Raw genomic sequence first — 20,626 nt, forward strand, 5'->3', positions numbered from 1 at the left:
CCCCCTGCCATGAGCAGGGACATCTGCACCAGCTCAGGTTGCTCAGAGCCCCGTCCAGCCTGGCCTGGGATGTCTCCAGGGATGGAGCATCCACCACCCTGCCCTGAGGGGTGAATGGAGCTAATACCTATTTCCAAGCTAGAAAGGAACCCATGCCCTCTGAGGAGGTGCTGGCAGCGGGGGGAGAAATGCTCGTAAGGCTGCTGTACAAATGGGTTTATTCTGTTGCGTTTTCACTGCCTGCACCCCAAGCAGCGGCTTGGGCAGGGCTGCACTTACTGCCTTCCGAGGGATGGAAAGTGGCCTCTGCAGCCCAATTGCATGTTCCAGGAAACGTGCGTAGGATGGGGCTTAATCAGATTATGGGGCTGGTCTGTTTGCAGGCTTCCTGCGCGAGTCTGAGGGGAAGAAGGAAATTCTTCGCATTAAAGCGGGCTGGAAATCAGGAACTGTGTGCTTCCTGTATATGCTGCTTTTTTTTTTTCCCCTGCAAATAGCTCCTGCTGCCGCCTGTATCAGTGGTGCTCTCCAAAGACCTCTGCCTGCTTGCAGGGGGTGTCGTTGGAAGAGATGTCCACTTCGACACCTCCTTGTGGGCTCATGGAGCTGCTGCTCTCCTGCCGCAGCTGCTGGGGCTGTCACGGGTGTCCTGGGCAGGTCCCACGTGGAAAGGTTGTTGTTGTGATCCAGCTGCAGTCAAAGCATCTGTCAGGTGGGCTGGGAGTGCGGGACTGGGGATATTGAGCTTTCTGGCTTTGGAAGGACCGGGGGGCTCTGCCCTACAGCTCCCCTTGGAGAAACTGAGGCAGGATCTGCTCACAGTGAGAGTCAGCAATTAGCAATATCGCCATCTCTGCGAGATGGTACCTCCAGGGTAACCAGACAGGGTTTGCTGTGACTCGACATCCCCCTCCACAGCCCGTGACCGAGGGGGCTGGACGGTTGAACAGCCTCGGAAATTGGGGTAACTGTGAATACTCAACATGGGCCGATGAGACCCCATCCCTCAGGACACGTTGTTTGGCCTTGGCGATTTCGAGAGGGTGGGAAGGTGACAAAGGTTTAATCCCAAACCAACAAAAAAATCCTTCACACCCTTGAGCAGCATCCCCACCATTAAGGTGGTTGCCAGGGCTATATTTGTCTTTGGCATGTGTTTTTGGGGGTGTTTTGTTTATTTGTTTGTTCCTCCCTTCCTCGCACCCTCCTAAAATATTTCCATCAGTCTCCCCTCTAAAAGGTGTAACAAGCCCTGCCACTGATTAAATTCTAAATATAGCCATGGTATTTTTTTTTCTCTCCAATTCTTCATGATGTATCTAGGTAAAAAATAGCCTTGGCGACTCTTCAAAGGGGACATGGGCCTGCCATGGGCTATATTTTCATCTTGTCACCCTGCCCGGGTCTGAAATAAACCTCCCCATTTTTAATTAGCTCGTCCGGTTATATAATCCCGAAAGCCGAGGATTTCTGGGCTCAGCAAGAACGCACGTGATGCCGCGGCGGATCGTGGCAGGCGAGGGTGGCGTGTCAGGGTGGGGGGACACAGCAGGAATGTCCTCTGCTCCTGCCGGCCCTGCTGCCAAGTGGGAGGGAAAGCCAAGATGCTGGAGCATAAGGCCACCTGTCTGGTCCCTCTCGTCTGAGGTTCTGCTCTTGCCTTGCTTCCTTGTTGCCCTGATTATGAATTTATTTCGTTGTGGGACTTGGAGCTGCTGGATGAGGAAGGGTCTGGTTAACCGTGGGATCTCCTGGGCTCCTTGACTGTGTTGAGTTGGGGGCTTGGAAGGGACCCCTGGTGGTCATCCAGCCCAACCACTGGTGATCATCCAGCCCAACCACTGGTGATCATCCAGCCCAGCCACTGTAGATCCCCCGGTCCAACCACTGTAGATCCCCCAGTCCAACCCAGCTGCTAACGCAGGGTCACCAGAGCAGATCGCACAGGGTCGCATCCAGGTGGGTTTGAATATCTCCAGAGGAGACTCCACACCACCCTGGGCAGCCTGGGCCAGGGCTCTGCCACCCTCAAAGTCAAGAAGTTTCTCCTCGTGTTTAGACGGAACATCCTCTACGAGCCATGCAAGGGAGCAGCACGTTTGCTCTATGCAGCTTTCAAAACTTTCTAACCAGCAGATGGAGCAAAGGGCCATAAACCAAGCATGGAGGACACTTTGGCCAGGGGCTGCCATGGGTCACAGAGGTGCAACCACTGGACCTGCGCCTTGCCCAGCTTTCCATTCACCCAGCACCTTGGAGGTTATTTAATTAAATCTCTATTAATTAGAGATTTTTCTCCAGTGCTGAGTAGACAGGAAGACTTTTGACATCAGTGATGCAGAAGAAAGCAGAGATGGCTTCCTGTTCAGCGTTCTCCTCCCAGCCCTGGGATTGATATTATTGATATTTATGTGGTCTCTTCCCACATGCTTGGGACAGGTTGGCTCATCCAGCCCCGGAGGAATAAAGTGCAACATGGAAGCGTTTTAGTCGCATGTTAGTTTGCTCCAAGGCTTGTGGGCAGTATATCTAAATACGTATAGGATTTATGTACTGCGGGAAGGGAAGACACAGCTCCACAGAGCCAGCACAGTGTAACCTACTTTTTTTTCCCCCTTTTTGCTGTATCATTGCAGCTGTTATTTCTGGCACCCCTGATGTCTGGCCATTGGCGGGCAGTGCCGTCTGCCTGCACGAGCAAGGAAAAGCGTCCGAGCGTTAAGTAGCAAACTGGGGGATGTTTTAAAGCGCAGGTTTGCACATTGGCAGGAAGGGAAAGTCCAGGTCCAGTTGTGAAATCGCTGATGTCCGTGATTGTCAGACGGCGGTTCGGCTCTTCCTTGGCAGAACGTGGCTTGTCGCTCAGTGTCGCTTTCAGCCTTGGAACGATGACACAGCGAGAGGATGTGGTTTCGTTCTGTGGATAGTTTGTTGAGTGTATTGGGCAGAGTTTGCCTGTTGGCTGTTAGGGTAATCTCAGTAGAAAATCCATCTTGAGCTCTCTTAGCCCTAGAATACAAGCACAAGTGCCGGTTCCAAGCAATGCCCTTCCCAGACACAGAAAATAATACTTTTGAGGCTTCATTGCTGTGTAGAGTCCTTTTTTCCTGCTAGTGCAACACTGGTTTCTATGCAGAAATATCCCAGAAAAAGAGGCTGCTGAGCCTTCCTGCACCTGTAAGTTCTGTGCAGGGTTGGCCACGAGCCACGGTTTAGGATTGCTTCTCCAAGACTTGCAATATTACTAAAAGCAACACTGCTGGGCTTGGGGAATGACCCAGAGAAATGGTGAAAGGACGAAAAAGCAGTGCCAGGAGCCCCGAGCCAGCTCAGCCCGGTGCAGAACGGCCGCACTAAAGCCTCTCTGGTGCTTTAAGGCTTTTGATATTCCTGGCTCTGACATCTCTGTGGTGTGTGATGCCCGTGTTCACTCCAAATCAGAGCAAGAGTTGGTTGTTTCCGAGCACTGGAATCTCACCAAACCCCCTGAAAACCATGGCAGGAGCGTTGCTCGGTTGGGGTGCCATTTGGTGGCTGCTGTGCAGGATGGCATATGTTGAGGGTGGTGACATTGTCACGGATGCTATGACACTGGCATTACAAAGTAAGGACGAGAGGTTCTGGCTGAACAGACGTCTTACAGCCGTTAACCTAGAAAACATTGAAGCTCTGCCTCTAGTCTGGACGTGTTCTTTTTTCACCCATCGTAGCAGGTGCAGCACGAACAGCAGAGCGTGCAGAGGTGCTGCGAAACTGAGCTAAGGGAAGATGGGGTGCATTATTGCCTTGCCACTGAGCCCACCCCCAGCACCTCGTTATTCTGTGGGGTGATCCCACCAGCTGTGTCAGGCACATGGGGAGCAAAGGGAGAAGCTGGAGGGCTGCCTGGGTCTTCTCCATGAGCAGGAATCCCATCGCTGGGTTGCTCCGAGTCTCCCTCTGGGGTTCTTAGCTTTTATTTGGAAGTGAGCATCCTCCTTCAGCTGCTCTTCCTCCTTCAGCAGGAGGAGAAGCCACCTTGGTGGGGACAAACCATAAAACGAGAGCCAGCTCTGTGCTCGTCACCTCCCGGTCCCCCCAGTCCTGCCCAGTGTTTCCCAGCTCGCTGCGGTGGGATGGGAAGCACTCGGCTTTGCGGTCGGGACGGTTGCTGATCTCTAATCTCCTCTGTGCCTCAGCTGCTCTGTTGGCACGTTAAAGGCCAGCCGCAAAGCAACCGTAATTGTGCTAAGTGACTGCGGGATAATGGACTAAATACTCAGGATTGCAGAAGCAGCCACATTCCCAGCCATTTAATACCTTGACTGATGTATATTTACACAAGGGGACAGCCTCTGAGCTCTTGTTTCTCCTCCTGCATGAAGCTGGTGATGCAAGGATGCTAAGAACGAGGCAGGAATGAGCTATTTGGCCAGCTGCAGGGCTTTAATGGTCCCAGGTTTGCTGGGACTGGGTGTTGTGGTTCCTCCCCAGCTCACTGAGCCAAGAGAGGGAGCTCGGTTATGGTTTTAGGCTTCGTTTGGAGTTGTCTGTCACCACAGCCTTTGGCTTCTTGCAGGACTGAGGACACAAGTTCGTTCTGCTCAGAGGTGGCCTGAGAAAAGGTCTGTGCGCCTGAAAGCTTGTCTGCATTTTCCAATCATATTATCTGATCTAATAAAAGATGTTATCTCTCCCTCTAAACCTTGCTGTTTCTCCACATTAAACCCTGGACATGTTTAGATGCTTGGGCCATCTGACTTTAGGCACCGGTGTGAAGTGGCTGGGATTAGGAAAGCCAAAAAGCAAGCAAGGGATGCAAAGATGTTTCTGAGTATCTCAAAGGTTCCTCCCAGAGAAGCGTGACAGTCTGTTCCCCGCAGGAGCAGAGCCCAGATCCCCGAGACGATGCTGAAGGTGACAATGACATCCCAGGCCAGGCTGGACGGGGCTCTGAGCACCCTGAGCTGGTGCAGATGTCCCTGCTCATGGCGGGGGGGACACCGGCTGAGCTGATAAGGTCCCTTCAACCCAAACCATTGTGATTCTATGATGGCTGTTTCAGCAGTTGCTCAGTGCTGAAGTTCTGGAGCAGAAATCTCTCTTGCTGCTGCACACGGAGCAGGAAGATTTCATAAGAAGTGAGCTCCATGGAATATAACTTCACCCATTTGCCATTCTTTCTCTTTCCTTTAGCTTCGGCTGCCCATACACTGACAGACAGGCGTCATCACGTGGCGGTTACCCTCCCCAGTCCCCTCCTAAACTCTCAATTCACAGCTGCCGGCTTTGCACCGATAAGAGAACGAGATGACTTCCTTTTCTTCTCTCCACCCCCACTCCCTTCCAGAATAAGCCGGGCTGTTTTTTGGTAAATAACGAGCTGTCACTTCTTCGCTTGAAACTTTCCAGGCTCCACCACCTTGGCCAACCCTCCTAAAGGATGCTGGAGGCTGGGACATTCCTACCGGGCAGCAAACTGCCTTTCGCATCCTAGAGCGAGCTCTCCCCACCTCCTGCATCCTCTGAATCTCCCAGCCCTTTTGGCCTGTGGTTTCTGTGGACTAACGAATCTCTCTGCCGGGCCAGGCGCCTTGGCCAGTTATGGTGAGGTAGGATATCTGTTCCGTGTGTGTCTGGCTGCTATTTTTAACCAAAGCTGGTATTTCTGAGTGGGAGCAAAGCGAAGGGGAGATCATCTGTATAGTTATTGCTCAGAAAGGTTCCACTTGTGCTATGGGGACGTGTGAGCTAATAACAGAGGTCACCTGTGGAGGTGTGGGCACTATTAGTGTGGGAATAGTGATCAACAGTGCTCCTTAGCCACAGATTAGAAAATTCTCTGCAGAAGTGCAAGATTCTCCAGTGGAAACTCCCCTTCAGATGACTCTGCAGCTCAGGGTGATGGTGACTTTCTCCTTGTGCTGGCTTCAGCACTGGCAAACAGAGCGTTCACAGTTTCGTTTATATGATTATTGTTAATGTGATTACCAAAGAGGCTTTTGGTGCTGACTGCAGCCCGGGAGAGGTTATCCCTGCTGCGAGCAGTATGTTATTTTGTGACGTTATTAGATTTATATCTTGCGTTACCTTGTTGGCGACGCCGTGTTGATAGTTACTCACTTATCTCCATTTCACTCGCTGTGTCTCTAGCTGAGCACGCTTTTGTCTGCTGATAACTAGTTTGCCCGTGTTGGAGAACTGTAATTTCAAGGTGCTGGACGCCTCGAGCTGAATTTTGTAGGTATGTACAAAGTGCACAAAATGCCGACATTTAGCCAGAAGGGCAGTTTGGAAAGTTTGGGGCTTATTCGGGGCGTGAAGAATAAAAGCAGCTGTACGTGAAAGGCTCTGCTGGAGCATGGAAAGGAGCGCGAAACCACCCGTTTGCAAACCACCCGTGTGAAGAACAGCGGGGAATGGATCTGCGGCAGGAACCGGGCTTGTTAAATGCAAAGGGATCGTTGTGCAAGTGGCCGTGGCTCTTTGCCATGGAGCGTAATGCGGAGCATGCCTTGGGTTTTCCTTCCTTCCTTCCTTCCGCGGGCGTGGGCTGCTCTGCAGGGATTCACAGAATGAAAGTTGTTGGCGGTTGACGTTCCCTCGCATCTCAAGAGCATCCCAGGGCTTTTCCCCCACCCTCATTTCAATGCGTTTCCCTCACGCGTGGCAGAAACGGCTGTTTTCTCCGTTTCTGGTCCCGGGGTGTGTTCTGCTTCGCTGGATCATAGCAAAGCAGCTAAACAAATAGGTTTTCAGCTCCAGGAGGAAGCCTGTCAGTCAGACAACAGCTGGGCTGGTTTCGGTGCTGCTTGGCAATATGTATTTTTAATGCCCCAACTGTCTGGCAGGTGGGCCCGCAATTTAATTTTAACTTGTTTTATGAGACCAAAACCATCTGTAATATACAGGCCAGTAAACTTCCATGAACGGAGGGAGTTCAGAAGAGATTTCTCCCACTATTAGACTTTTTGGGACCAGTAGCTCCTCCTCTGGCTGAGGTTTCTACTCTACCCTTTGAGTAGAAAAGGCTGATTCAAATGTAAGTCTGATGCGGAGAATTAATTCAGCAAATTTGGAAACTGCCGCTGAAAATAATAAACTCTCACACCTTTGTGGCTGATGCATTCAAAACAGCTTGAGGGACTTAGTTACACCTTTTTTTAATTAAGGGAATACGGGTGTAAATCCTCTGGGCAATTGGAAGAGCCCCAGCAGCCGCTTTGCTGCTGGTGCAGGTGAGTGTAACCAGTGTTGAAATGCTTGTTGGCCTGATCCACCTCGCTCTGCCTCTCCCATTCTGTGGAAACTGAGGATTATCGGGCAAAATTTGTGTCTTTATTTCCCAGCAGCTTGGGTCTTGTGTTGTGCTTTGTGTCCTGGAGCTTAAATTTGGCCATGGTTTCCTTTCCTTGTCACTGCAGGGTGTTTATCTGGGGAGTGCAAGACGTGATGGTGAAGGAGGTTTTTCCATATCAGCGCCGTGGGATGGGCTGTGAGGAAGTCCCGACGATAGGCTGAGCCTACAGAAGCTCTGGCTTAACGTGTGTGCGGGAGGGGGGGTCAGGCTTCAGCCTGGGTATGGTCTAGACTGACCTTGGCTGCTGGAAGCATCACTGAGACAAGTCACTGTGAAATCAGCATCTCCTGTGAGCTCTTCTCCCTTTCAACCTGATCTTCCTCAGTCTTTCCTGAAACTGGAGTGAGCTCCAGTTCTAAAACTAGAACGGAAAAATCCAGGTAGAAATGCCGTCAAAACAGGTGTGTGACTAAATGAGCATCAGAAATAATACAGAATGAATATTATAGAAAATGGGGCAGCTTGTGTGCTGAAGGTCCCTGCTTTTTCATGAGATGCTGAACAGGGATGCAGAAAAGATGCACTGATGGGCTGTGGAGCCACCAGCATCCATAGGAAGGTATTCAGCTTTGTGTTTTGTGTCACAGCCTCCCACCTGGCAAGTGCTCGTTTGGGTCAAAAGGAAAAATATGAATGTCTCTGTCTTATATCTCTTTTTCTTTTTATCCCCCCCCATAGCAAATCTGTCATGCTGGGTATCTAGCGAGAAGGGTAAGAATGTGACCTTTTCTCTGTAAAGTTCACCCAGGCTTCCCTAACACAGAGTGAAAATGGTGTGCTGTGCGCTGTGAGTACAAGTGTTCTCCACGAAGGAAACGCCTGCATTTTGACGTTTCTGTTTTTTCATGTAGAAATGGCTATTTTTTGGAGCTGATGACCTGATTGATAGTCTCGGGTTTCCCCAGAGAGATAACAGGTGACCATGCGATTGCATTTAGACTCTTGGCATTTTAGACTGTAGCCTTTTTGAGAGAAGTGAACCTGTATCATGGACCGTATCTTTTAGCAGGGCTTGTTGTGATAGGACAAGGGGTGATGGTTTTAAACTAAAGGAGGGAGATTCAGGCTGGACACGAGGAAGAAATTGTTGCCCCTGAGGGTGGTGAGAGCCTGGCCCAGGTTGGCCAGAGAGGTGGTGGATGAACCATCCCTGAGACATCCCAGGCCAGGCTGGACGGGGCTCTGAGCAACCTGAGCTGGTGCAGATGTCCCTGCTCATGGTGGGGGTGGCACCGGCTGAGCTGATAAGGTCCCTTCAACCCAAACTGTTCTATGATTCTATGATCTTTATCCGTCCAGATTGTGTTTTGGGTACACGGCAGCCAAGTTAGTGATGGAAAGGTTCCTGCACACAGCTGGAACGTCGCTGTCGTGGATGGTGTAGCTGCTCATCTCCGTGCTTAAGAGCCCATCAGGGCTCTAGAGATGCAGGAGGGCATCCTGCAGCTGTGCGCTTCGGTCGGATCGGTGCGATACGAGAAAAGAGCAGGGTCTGTTTCTGAAGTGGAAAGAGCATCAGTCAAAATGCTGATTTTAGCAGTTTCACGTGGAAGCAGAGCAGCAGACTTTGCAAAGCAGAGCGGCTGGGACCCCAGCGAGACGGCAGGTCCTCCGGGTGATGGGCTGGCCCGTGCAGCCGTCTCAGCCTGAGGAATTGGTGCTATTTATGTGACTTGTTTTGTGGCATTTGTCCTTGGAGGGATTTCTCTCTGTTCTGATGTCAGCCAGATTTAACAAGCCATCTTGTTTCTTAGAAAAAATCATTCCTCTGATGCCTAACCAACCTGGAGCCCTTTGCTAAGAGGCTGTGGCAGATCACAAACGTGTTGCTGCTTTTGGGAGATGGAGGGGATGGCTCAGAAGGTGAATGAATGGGACAACACATGGAAAGAGCACGGCGTGCCAATGGCAAGCATGGACTGGAATAATTTGGATAAAGGGACTGAATCATCGGGACTCGATGAGTGCAGAATCTTGCGTGTGTCAGGGAGATAGGGCAGATGTGGATTTATATTAATTAACAATTAATGCCAACTGAGGCTCCAGAGCTGGGAAATGGAAACTGTCTGCACCAGCTCCCTGCCAGGAGGGTGTTGGCTGCTCCTATTTTTGTAAGACCTGCAGGAAAGAGCCTTTTGTGAGGCTCCTGGAGTGATTTGCTGCTGTCTCTGGGTCTGTCCAGCCACCTTCCTCCAGCTCTCCAGGGCCAGGATTGAAACTGGGATTAAATGGCGAAAAAACTCAGAAAACCGATTTTACCCGTGTAGTCAGAGGCCACTGCTAATCTCAGTCTAAACCTGGTTTCTGCAACTGAAACTGCTCTCCCCAGGGCACTGCCTCGCGAGCGACATGGATGGAAAAGCTTTTCTGAAGGGCTACGTATGAAACTGTTTCTGAGTGTGGTGTGTTGAGTTTCGAAGCAGAACGTGGGCGGTGAATTAAACCCCCCTCTTCGAATGTGACGCGGGGGAGCGCTGGGGACGCCGCCGCCGTTCGCGAAGGGCATCGTCTGATGGGCAGGGATGTAGGCGGAGGTTTCGCTGCTGCCGCCGAGGCTGTTTCACACTCTGGGCAGCCTGGGCCCGCGTTTTACCACCCTCGAGAACCTGAATCATCTGCAGAAAGCCCCAAAGGTGCAAGTGGGGAGCGCCTTTTTCATTCCTCGTGGAAACCAGCGGGTGTGATGGATTCTGGTCTCTTTGGCAGGCAGCATCCCTCGAACAAATGGGTCTAAATGCTGCTGTTTGTTCTGGGTTTGCTGCTGTAACCAGGTACCTTGGCCAAGATGCCAGGCAGCCGAGGCCAAAGCAGCTTTGCTGAGTGCATGGGCATGATATTCCCCAAATCCCACTGTTCCTTTTCGTTCCGAGGGGCAGCAGGGTCAAAGTCAACCTCCTTCAAAAAGAAGAGCTGTTTATCCAAGCCAGAACACTAATTCATGGGTGTTCTTTGTCCATATCAGAGGTTTCTCACAGGAATAGGACAACAATGTTAACTCAGCCCAGAAATTTGCACCTACTAGACCCGTTCTAAGGATTAATGACCTTACAGGGAGTGAACTGTTCCTGTCCCATTTCACTTCTGCTCCAGCTGCTTTGTGACAGCTCAGGTGGTCCGTACCCTTCTCTGCTCAGCATCAAAAGGAACATCTCTTGTGCGCAAACACAAACTCATGGGTCTTTATATTCACTGTAAACAGATAATAAGTGCCTGGATCCTTTAAGCAGCTCTGAAGATGCTCTTCCAGTTTGCCGAATAGGAAACTTAGCCTTGCAAAGCGCTTGCCCCACGTCACGCCTGCTCCCACGAGGCAGCCTCCTTGTTTCGCTGCTGGAAGGAGCTTTGCTTGTTTATTATATTTGCTTGGCCGTCTCCACAGGCAGGGTCTGCGTCCTTCGCAGTGGTGGGGATGGGGCATCGCTGGCTGTGGAACCATAAAAACCACCAGCCTCCTATCGACAGCATCTCCTCTGAGTGCCGTCCCCTGCTCACGGCAGAAGCAAAGTCTGGTGGCAGTTGGTCCCCTTCTCCCCCTTTTCCAGTTTCTAGAACCACCTCATCTCGCTGGGTTGGAGTTTGTGTTGAACCAAACAGCTCTAACCACACACGAAGTGCGTGGGTGGCGGCGTCTCTTGAGCCACGTTTGCTTTCATCCTCTCCAAGCCTAACAAAGACAGACGATTTACTGTCACAAATGCTCCAAATTGGCTTGCTGACGTTGGGCTAAATTTGCCTTCAAACCAGAGGGGGTGCAATAAGTGTGCACCTGGTGATGCTCCAAAATGAGCATGGTGAGACCCTGGGGACACGCTGTTCCCAAATCCCATGGCAATTCCTTTTAACCCTGAGGGTGGTGAGAGCCTGGCCCAGGTTGGCCAGAGAGGTGGTGGATGAACCATCCCTGAGACATCCCAGGCCAGGCTGGACGGGGCTCTGAGCAACCTGAGCTGGTGCAGATGTCCCTGCTCATGGCAGGGGGGACTGGGGGAGCTGGGAAGGTCCCTTCAACCCAAACTATTCTATGATTAAGTCTTCAGTGGTGACTCACGTGTGCACTATTCTGGGGTGGACATCCCGTGTCTGCTGCTCCATGAGTCTCAGCAGCCGGTGTGTTCAACCAGCAGCTCTCTCTTCTGTGCAAGATGCACGTTGGACCTTCCTTGAAAGGAAAAAGAAAAGGTGGTGACCTGGAGTAACTTCCATCTCCTTTGGGACCTCACTTTGGAATTGTAATGTTTACCTATAGGTTTAAAGGACCTTAAGCCCCAGCACAGCTCTGTAAGGGTCAGCTGGGAGCTGTGTCCCTGTGTGATACCTCAGTTCACAAGTTCATTTGCTGGTGGCTGGGATGCTGGCACCCTCCTTCCCCAATGCCAGTGGCCTCTGGGTAACTCCAGCAGCATCATTTCAGGTGTGGTGCTTTTTATCCGTGGGCTGTTTGCTGGAGCTGTTCAGAACACCGAGATTCCCAGCGAGGCTTTTTAAAAAGCCTTGTTTTATACATTTCTGAGGGTGTAACGGGTGTTGCTCAATTATTCGTAGTGTTTTATCCCAAGACAGGGGCACGAGGATGCATTCTGGCAGAAGAAAGCATTCCTGCTTCTGTTAGGGAGGAAATGAGTAATAGTATATGGAAAAGACGACTCTTTAATAATTAAAGAGAAAGTATTTGCTAATTTTTAGCACGGAGAAAGGTTTCCTTTTGCAGAGCTCCTGCCGGAAGGTTGCTCCCACCCCAGGGCCTGGTTTGAAGCCATTCTTTCTGTTTATTTCGATAAATCTCTTTGTGTAGCTTTAGTTGCTGCCTTTGGTTCCTGAAGGGCCCTTGCAGGTGGCTTTTTAATTTAAATTTGATCTTAGAACGAGGGAAGGAAAATGCAATTTCTCTGCAGGAAAGCAGGATTGCCTGAAGTAGCCGGTGTATATTTACTTGTAGCGGTAGAGACGAAAAGTTGTTAGATCCCCGCTTTTATTTCAAGCGATTCTTTAGGGGTGACTCAGTTCTGCAAAAAGCACCAATGATTGAGCGGTTGGCGAATGACCTGCTGCACGGTAACATGCGACATTTGCCGACATCAAAACAACGGTGTGATATTCATAATGTGCATTCTGGCTTGTTTTTCTAATGCTGGGGGTCTAGTTTGGATCCTCTTTATTTGTTTTCCTCCCCAGAATATTGCAGATCTTCCTATAAACGATCTGGGAGCCAAAAAGCTGGGATTCAAAGCCCAGGGTTCACTCGCAAGCGAGTGGTTCTTGCTCCCCCGATGCACATCTGGAGCTTGTGGGGCTAAGGGCTGTTTGCAGGTCTTTCGTATTGCTGTTAGGTGAGAGATGTGACGTGTGGGTCGGTGCTTTCTTCTTGTCTGCTCTGTTGTGCGTTGCTTTTGCTTACCAACAAAAAACCATAATGATAAGCAGCTCTGAAGAAGCTTGCTGCAAGTACAGCTTACACCAGGTCAGGAGAAAAATAAGCTGTGTTGATTAAAAAAATTAAAGGAAAAAAATGAACAGTTTTGCCTTCACCCAAATATGAAGTTTCAGAGAGCTTTAGATCAGGCAAGTTCTTGGTGTGACTGAGAGAGAAGGATGGGGCAACCTTCTCCAGGCAAAGAGTTTGTTGGTTCAATTATTTTTATAGTTTCATTATACTTGTTATTAATTTCATTTCGTACTGTTTACAGGACCAGGGAGTGAGCTGGGATCTGGAAATAGAAGTGCCAGAGCACCCTGTGAGTGGGAGAGGTGGCTTTTGAGCCCTTTGCAGCTCAGGGAGCCGCACAAGGAGTTGACGTGCACCACAACAAACCTCATGTTTTCGCAAATTCCCACGTAGTCCGGGCATGGAGTAAGTGCTCCATTTCAGGACCAGAACTCCCAAACAGAGATGACCTTCAATTGGAAAAATACCCTTTTCGTGCCACAAGGCTGTGGTGTCTTTGCTGGCTCAAGGTCAGCCCGTGCGTCCGTACTCCGACAATGAGCCGTGCAAGGAGGTTTTGTTTGTTCTAGAAGCCCATGGAAGAGGTGACTGTGCTTTCAGAGGGCTTTTTCCCTTTTTTCTATTCATATTTTAATATGGAAGTTGCCTTTCCTCCCTCTTCTGTTTGTGAGGGCTGCAAAGCTTTTCCCCTCAGCTCATTGTTTATGCTGCTCACAAGCTAAATACCAAGCGCTCTGTGCGTATATGGGCTGGTTCCTGTCCAAGCAGCGGGAGCCCTTAAGGGCGTTTAGCATCCAGGTTTCTGTTTAGTGACACAAAGACAACACGGAAGTTGACAGAGCCCCAAATTTTCCCCTAATAACGGGGAAAATGTTGTTAAACATTGCTGTCCCACTCTCGAGTGGTTTGAAGTGGTTCCTGCTGTTCCCTCTCAATATTTCACTGAGAAAAAGATGCTGAAGAGGGACTGATGCAAATCGAAAGGGTTGTGGTCCTCCCGTTCTAAACACCCGTCCTTGCACATGGAGGGAGGCTGGACATAGAACCCTTTTGTTCCTGGTGCCTCCGGCGCCTCATTCCCCTGTTAAACCAGAGATATTTCCTTAGGTTTTTCCTCCTGGCCAGCAATCTTGTGCTGGTTTTATTGCCATTAGGCACTCGGCGCAATCGTGATGTGTGGCCTTTGGCAGCCCCGCGTTGTCCCCGGGCTCCATTAAGCTCCATTAGCGCCGCCGGTTCCCGTGCCAGGAGTGGTTTTGCGGCTCGGTTTAAGTGCTGGCCCTGCAGACGAGGGATTGATGGAAGTGCCGCTCTCGCCATGTCGGGAATACAAGGCTTGGAGATTCCTGTTTACCGGTTCTTTCCACGGCCCTTCCCTAGCAGACCTCTCCTCCTCCTCCAGAATCCAAGGATCTTTTAATCAAAACTGTTTGGCTTGCGGTGGGAGGGAGGAAATCCCAACTTGTGGAGGAGATGGTGACGTTTTGTGACCTTTTCTCTGTGTATTTCGGAGACAAACACGCTCTAATGAGCGTGCGTGTGCTTACGTTTGTAGAATTAGTCTTTGGGTGTATCTCCTAAAGTGGGTGCTCGGTGAGACACGGGGCTACGCGTTTCTCTGCAGCGACGGAGATAATCTTGCAAGCCCTTTTTGGGGACGACACGTTAGCTAATCCCATCCGCAGACAATTGCGTACAAGAAACCGGCTCGCTAAATATTTCCAGCTACGTTCTTGAGAACCCGCATTGCGCTTTGCTTGGGAAACCCTAAATCTTGCAGTTTTGAGTGGTTTGTTCAGCCGCAGACCTGCCCGCCTGTGTCGGAACTCTTACAACATCACCCTTTACTCTGGAGGGAATTTAGAGTGTGCAGCTTATTCCCTTGCCCAGAAACAATAAGTTATCTTTGTTATCACACAGTGGCTCATCGTCTCCTCTTTGCTCGTGACAAATATTTCAGCAGCCCCATGCGGAAATTGTCCGCTGGAGCATGATCTAAACCTGAGCAATATTTTCAGAACCCGGTTTGGGATGCTCTTTGTGTGGCTTGTGAGATTACTCAGAAGAGCCTGGCATTTGGAAAGTGCATTTTTTTAAGCGGCTTCTGAAAAATCGAGCCGTAAAACCAGTGCCACATGGGAAACCATTGGTCTATTACGCATATTTAGTCTGTGTTAAAGCCTGGGGAAACACCGGTTCTTGCAATTCCATCAAGAAAACTTGATCGAGACTGATAGCATCAGAAATGAGGTCAGCAGGTGGGTTGATGACACTTAAAACTACAAAGATTACATGAAAGGAGCGCACAATATGATGAAACATTTTTCCCCTTAGGGTGACGCTCTTCTCTTTGTCTTTTCTGCTGCGTCCTGCAGTTGGAGCGTCCAGGATGCCTGAGCTTGGCTGGAGCAGGGTTGTTGGGCAAAGAGGGAGAGCCTGGAACATGCATTTGTCACTGTGTTTGTTAAGAAATCCTCTTGTAGCCCATCGCTGCCATGGCATGTTGCAGATCAGAGCATTCCTTTCCTTCCCAGATAGAGCTTCAAAGGAAAACCTTTCTTCTCTCCAGCTCTGAGCATCCCTTCTTTGGGAGAGACCAAAGCCCTGAGGCTTGTGCTGCGGAGAACAAGAGGTTTAGTGCCCTGGATATTAGAGGGTTTTTTCTGGTTTTTACATGTCATGTTTGCTCTTTGCAGGTGGTTTCATCCCAACATCAGCGGAATTGAGGCGGAGAAGTTGCTCCTGACCAGGGGTGTCCATGGCAGTTTTCTGGCCCGGCCCAGCAAGAGCAACCCTGGAGATTTCACCCTCTCTGTCCGGTAAGCGACAGCAGAAAATAGGTTGTGCATTCCAAGCCTGAACCTTCGCTGAGCATCATCCAGCTGGTACCTTGCAGGGAAACAGCAAAGGTTTCTCCAGCCACTTGTAACACAGGCCTCTGCTGTTTTGTGGTGGCTTCTGTTGAGTTTAAACAACCCTTCGTTTTGTTTAGGAAACTCCAGTGAGTTTATAAATCCCTTGACCGAGTTTAGAGAAACTTTGTGCAAATGGCAGCACAGACAGAGCGTTTTGCAGGACACGAGCACCTCTGCACCCCAGCCCTTCTCAGCCTTGTTTCTCCCCCCCTTGCAGTTGTCATTGGACTTGAACCTGCTCTTCTCTCTGCCAAGTACAGCCATTTCTTAGCTTGGCAAGAGGGGGGTTTTGCAGCTACTTCATTAATTTTAAATGGTTCCTTTTGTGTTGGGAAACACAACCCAGCAGTCCAAGCCTTTGCCTCTCCTCTTCTTCATGCTGTGGAGAAACACAGCACAAGGGGAAAAGTCCATTTTTCCATGTGCTTTAGCTGGGTGGGAAGCGTTTGGATCCGACTCCACCATCTCCCCAGTAATCTTGCAATGAGAAATGGCTGTGAGTTAATGAGAGAGGCAGGAAGCGCTTCTAATTAGGATGGAGAATCAACGCAGTGGTGGAGAGCTGCCTTGAGCAAGCTCTGACAGCAAGGAAGCACATGGAAAATGGGGGTTATATTCATGTGAGCTTCGTGTCTATTTTCATGTCATTTTGTGAGTCAGAGTGTTGTCTGATCGTAAAGCGAAGCGCTGACAGCAGCGTGCAAGCAGACGCAGGTTGTGGCTGTGCAACACTGTGGAAAGATACCCAGCTAGCGGTGTAATTACCTGAAATCGCAGGATAAATTAATTGCTTTGCTGGGAGAGCCAGTTCCCACACCTGCATCGCTGCCCGCAGTCAGTCCACAAGTTTGCATCGTTTTCTTCCCGTGTCTCTGTCCCAAAGGCCACGTGTGTGTCTAATGGGGTTTGATGCCTTCTACCTCTGCTGGTCGTAGAAAACATAATTTTGGTTGGAAAAGCCTCTCAAGATCATAAAGTCCAACAGTTGACCCACCCTCGGCACTACCCCATGTCCCTGAGAACCTCATCTCTGCATCTCTTCAACCCCTCCAGGGATGGTGATGGTCAATGGCCTCCCCTCTTGCATCCAGCATGTGTTGAGGCTGAATGGATGAAAGTCTGGCCTCCCATGGAACAGCTGTGGACTCCATAACAGTTTTATTATTGCTGTTATTTCTTTACCCGTTTCTGCTTTCTCTGTGGCAGAAAGCACAGGGGAGGAACAAGGGAGCTTCAGATTATTGGAGTGGCTCTAGACCACTTCCTACTGCAGGAAGACCTTTGGGTTGCAGTAAATGTTTAATAACAGGACGGTTTTGACCAGAAGATCAAGCCAATTAATACCCTTAATGAATGAACGCATACCTTGCAGTAATGAAAGTTAAGGGCAGAGCGATGTGGCATGCCTTAATATTGTGGTATTGAACGATGCCACCACAACCCACCAACAGATTGTAACTCAGTGGAAAGTCTGACCAGCGCTCACAGTTCTGAGTAAGCCAGAGCTGTGACACATACCGTGTTTCCAGGAAAGCACGTTAAACGTGACACACAAGCTTAGAGACAACGTGTTGAGTTTTGACCCATCGTGAATTGAAGACAAGGAAATAATTATTCCATAGGCTTCTTTTACCCTCGAGTTCTTGCTCTGTCCTTGCTCGTCCCATCTCTGTTCCATAACTCGTGGTCTTAGCAATAGAAAACTTGCTTGGACATATTCACGGGTTAAGTAAATCAGTTTTCTTACACATGATCTGAATAACATGCTCTTTTCCCTCTGTTGATGGCCCCAATACGAGTGTTCTTGGGAATCAGAGCTGCAAGAGCTAATAGGATGAGTAGCTTTCTGTGCTGTGACAGCTGGAAACTCCTGTGCTGTCTTCCCCCCCTGTTTTCCCTATTCCCTGTTACCTTACACACAGAGAACAATGTGTTGTTATTCTCACCTAGAATTGGATCCTGACAGAGATTATTTTATTTTATTTTATTTTATTTTATTTTATTTTATTTTATTTTATTTTATTTTATTTTATTTTATTTTATTTTATTTATTTTATTTTATTTTATTTATTTTATTTTTTTTTTTATTTTTTTTTTTTTTATTTTATTTCTGAACGGGACAGGACTATATATGTATTTTTTTCATTTTCTGAGAATTAAAAGGTTTTCAACGGAAACAGTAGAGATATCTCGGAAAAAGTACCTAAAATAGAGGTGTCAGTGGGAGAAAGAACCTTTAGGAAAACAACAGAAACCTCTTCCTCCTTCTTTCAGCCTCCCCTGCAGCTTCTTCAAGGGTCTTAGAGAGCCGGTGAGGGGAAAAGCAGCTCCATTGAATTACAGAGAGGATGTGGGCTGAGAAGAAAAGCAGGTGATGGAATTTTGGCTGACCAGACCACACAGCAAGTGACCGTGTGCTGGTGTGTGTCCAGATCCGTGTCCCTGAAGAGAGGCTAGGAAATAATATTGCAGAAATTACGAGGTTTCCTTGAAACTCTGTGGCTGCTTTCTCCTCTTCTTCTTCTTCTCCTCCTCCTCCTCTTCTTCTCCTCCTCCTCCTCTTCTTCTTCTCCTCCTCCTCTTCTTCTTCTCCTCCTCCTCTTCTTCTTCTCCTCCTCCTCTTCTTCTTCTCCTCCTCCTCTTCTTCTTCTCCTCCTCTTCTTCTTCTTCTCCTCCTCTTCTTCTTCTTCTCCTCCTCCTCTTCTTCTTCTCCTCCTCCTCTTCTTCTTCTCCTCCTCCTCTTCTTCTTCTCCTCCTCCTCTTCTTCTTCTCCTCCTCCTCTTCTTCTTCTCCTCCTCCTCTTCTTCTTCTCCTCCTCCTCTTCTTCTTCTCCTCCTCCTCTTCTTCTTCTTCTTCTTCTCCTCCTCTTCTTCTTCTTCTTCTCCTCCTCTTCTTCTTCTTCTTCTCCTCCTCTTCTTCTTCTTCTTCTCCTCCTCTTCTTCTTCTTCTTCTTCTTCTTCTTCTTCTCCTCCTCTTCTTCTTCTTCTTCTTCTCCTCCTCCTCTTCTTCTTCTTCTTCTCCTCCTCCTCTTCTTCTTCTTCTTCTTCTCCTCCTCCTCTTCTTCTTCTTCTCCTCCTCCTCTTCTTCTTCTTCTCCTCCTCCTCTTCTTCTTCTTCTCCTCCTCCTCTTCTTCTTCTTCTCCTCCTCCTCTTCTTCTTCTTCTCCTCCTCCTCTTCTTCACCATTACAGCAATAAGCCTTCCTGGGGTTTGTTTTTCAGCTCATAAGAGGCAAGCCACATGGAGAGGACATGAGATGGGTAATGAATGGATTATGTTTGTTTCCCTGTTAACATTTCCATTGAGCATTCCTATATGGAACTGGACTTTTTTGTTTTTTTTCCCCCTAGAGAACATTTGGGGTTTTTTGGGTTGCTTTTTGCAACTTGTCAGAGGGGTCATAAATACATGTTGTGGATTTTGAGTCTTTCTCTGACAGAGTCAGAAAAAGCACATGGCCAAAACAGACTTTTGGAGATGTGTCAGGCGAATGTATCTCTGACATTTGAAGTGGTTCTTCTGCCTTCAGTGACAAAGAAAGTGTCTGTTTGGGGTTTTTGTGGGTCGTCTTTATATTGACCATGTTCTATTGCGAAGAAGAGCCGACTGCATCCACACTGGTGGTCACTTCAGGATGGACACGGAGTCACAAGCTGGAATATTTTGGATCAAGAAACCCTCCTGGATATTAAGGAGTTGTACTGATAGGGTGAAGAAGCTCATCTTGGAACAGAGGCGACTGTCTCTTGTCTGACCGCTCAGGGCTGCAGAGGTGATGGGAGCTCCAAGAGAAGAAAAGGGGAAGGAAATGGGGATCGATCAATGCCCTTTGTGTTCAGCATGACCTTGAGGGTTCGTGGGATAAATGACCCTGATTATCTCCCTGCTTTTCATCCCTGAAGTGCCCAAAGGCCTCAGGGCTGGGTCTGTGAACTGAGCCTTTGTAGGTCGGTGGTGGGGTTGGGCTGTGGGGATGGAGCTGGGGAAAGAAGGGAGCTTTTGAGTGGCAAAAACACCATTTCGTCTGCTTCCTTCTGTGCTGCACAAAGGCCCTTGGTGTCCAGCTGGTGTGAATGGCCAGAGCACTTCATGTGCCAGCTCCTCTTGTCATGGCAGCGCTGGCTGGGGTGGGAGTTTCACAGCCAGTTTTCATTCCCATCTAGTGAGTTCTGCTCATACCCTAGATGCAAATGCTGCGAATATTGCCAAACTTTGAACTCTCTGCCCACAGCACAGCTGGAGATGGCGTGGCAGGACAGAACTATGCTTACCTGATGTCCCACCAAGGGTTAACTGTGCCTCTAAATACCCAGAAGTGCCGCTCATCAGTTTCCTTTATAACAGACTTCATTACAGAGGATTTTGTTCTGTCTCCAGGTCCTCGTTGTCAAGGTGTATTGTGACTGTTCAGGATCCAGATGTAGATTTTCACACCTCAGGGCTGTTTGTCAGCCTTTTGCTGGTTTTGTTTTGCTATTAATGTGGGATGATGGCGATACTGTGGGTGCCGTCTCTGTTCACACTCAGGTGGTTGTTGCCACTGAATCGACAATAACTAAGGCAGACAGAGCCTTTTGTCACCAGATCTTAACCTGTCTCTGAAATCAAAAAGCAGGATCCCGACTCTGAGGTCGACGGTACCTACAGCCCAAGAAAACTAAACAGATTATTTTGAGGAGCTAGGGCTACAAATCCAATACCATCTAAATATCTGTTCTCCCACAGCATCGCAGAAAGAGAACAAAAATGGGGACAGTCCCACTCCTGACAGCCCCAGAGCTCTTCCTGCCGTTTACCCTTGTGCACGGGCTGCTGTAGCTTTTCTAATTCCCCACCTACCGCAATGGCTGTTGTGTCTGACCTGGTCCAGCGCCTGTACCACCTCCCGCATCCTGCGTCTCGCTGTCACGGTTGCTTTGGCAACAAATGGA

General features: G+C 49.2%; 1 protein-coding gene across 4 annotated transcripts in view; it reads left to right on the forward strand.

Annotated features, from left to right (window-relative positions):
* LOC309448270 (tyrosine-protein phosphatase non-receptor type 11-like) overlaps positions 1 to 20,626 on the forward strand; it is a 35,721-nt gene that overhangs the window by 4,277 nt on the left and 10,818 nt on the right. For 2 of the 4 annotated variants that reach the window (XM_082069662.1, XM_082069661.1), the window contains exon 2: positions 15,479 to 15,601. The exons of 1 other annotated variant lie outside the window; for it this stretch is intronic. In XM_082069662.1, coding sequence (XP_081925788.1) covers positions 15,479 to 15,601 — 123 coding nt within the window. Of the gene's footprint in view, positions 1 to 5,385; positions 5,592 to 15,478; positions 15,602 to 20,626 lie in introns of those variants that run through there. One more of the 4 variants, XM_082069663.1, reaches the window with a different exon arrangement.

This window comes from Streptopelia decaocto, assembly GCF_964273445.1.
Source record: "Streptopelia decaocto genome assembly, chromosome: 20".
Lineage (NCBI taxonomy): Eukaryota > Metazoa > Chordata > Aves > Columbiformes > Columbidae > Streptopelia > Streptopelia decaocto.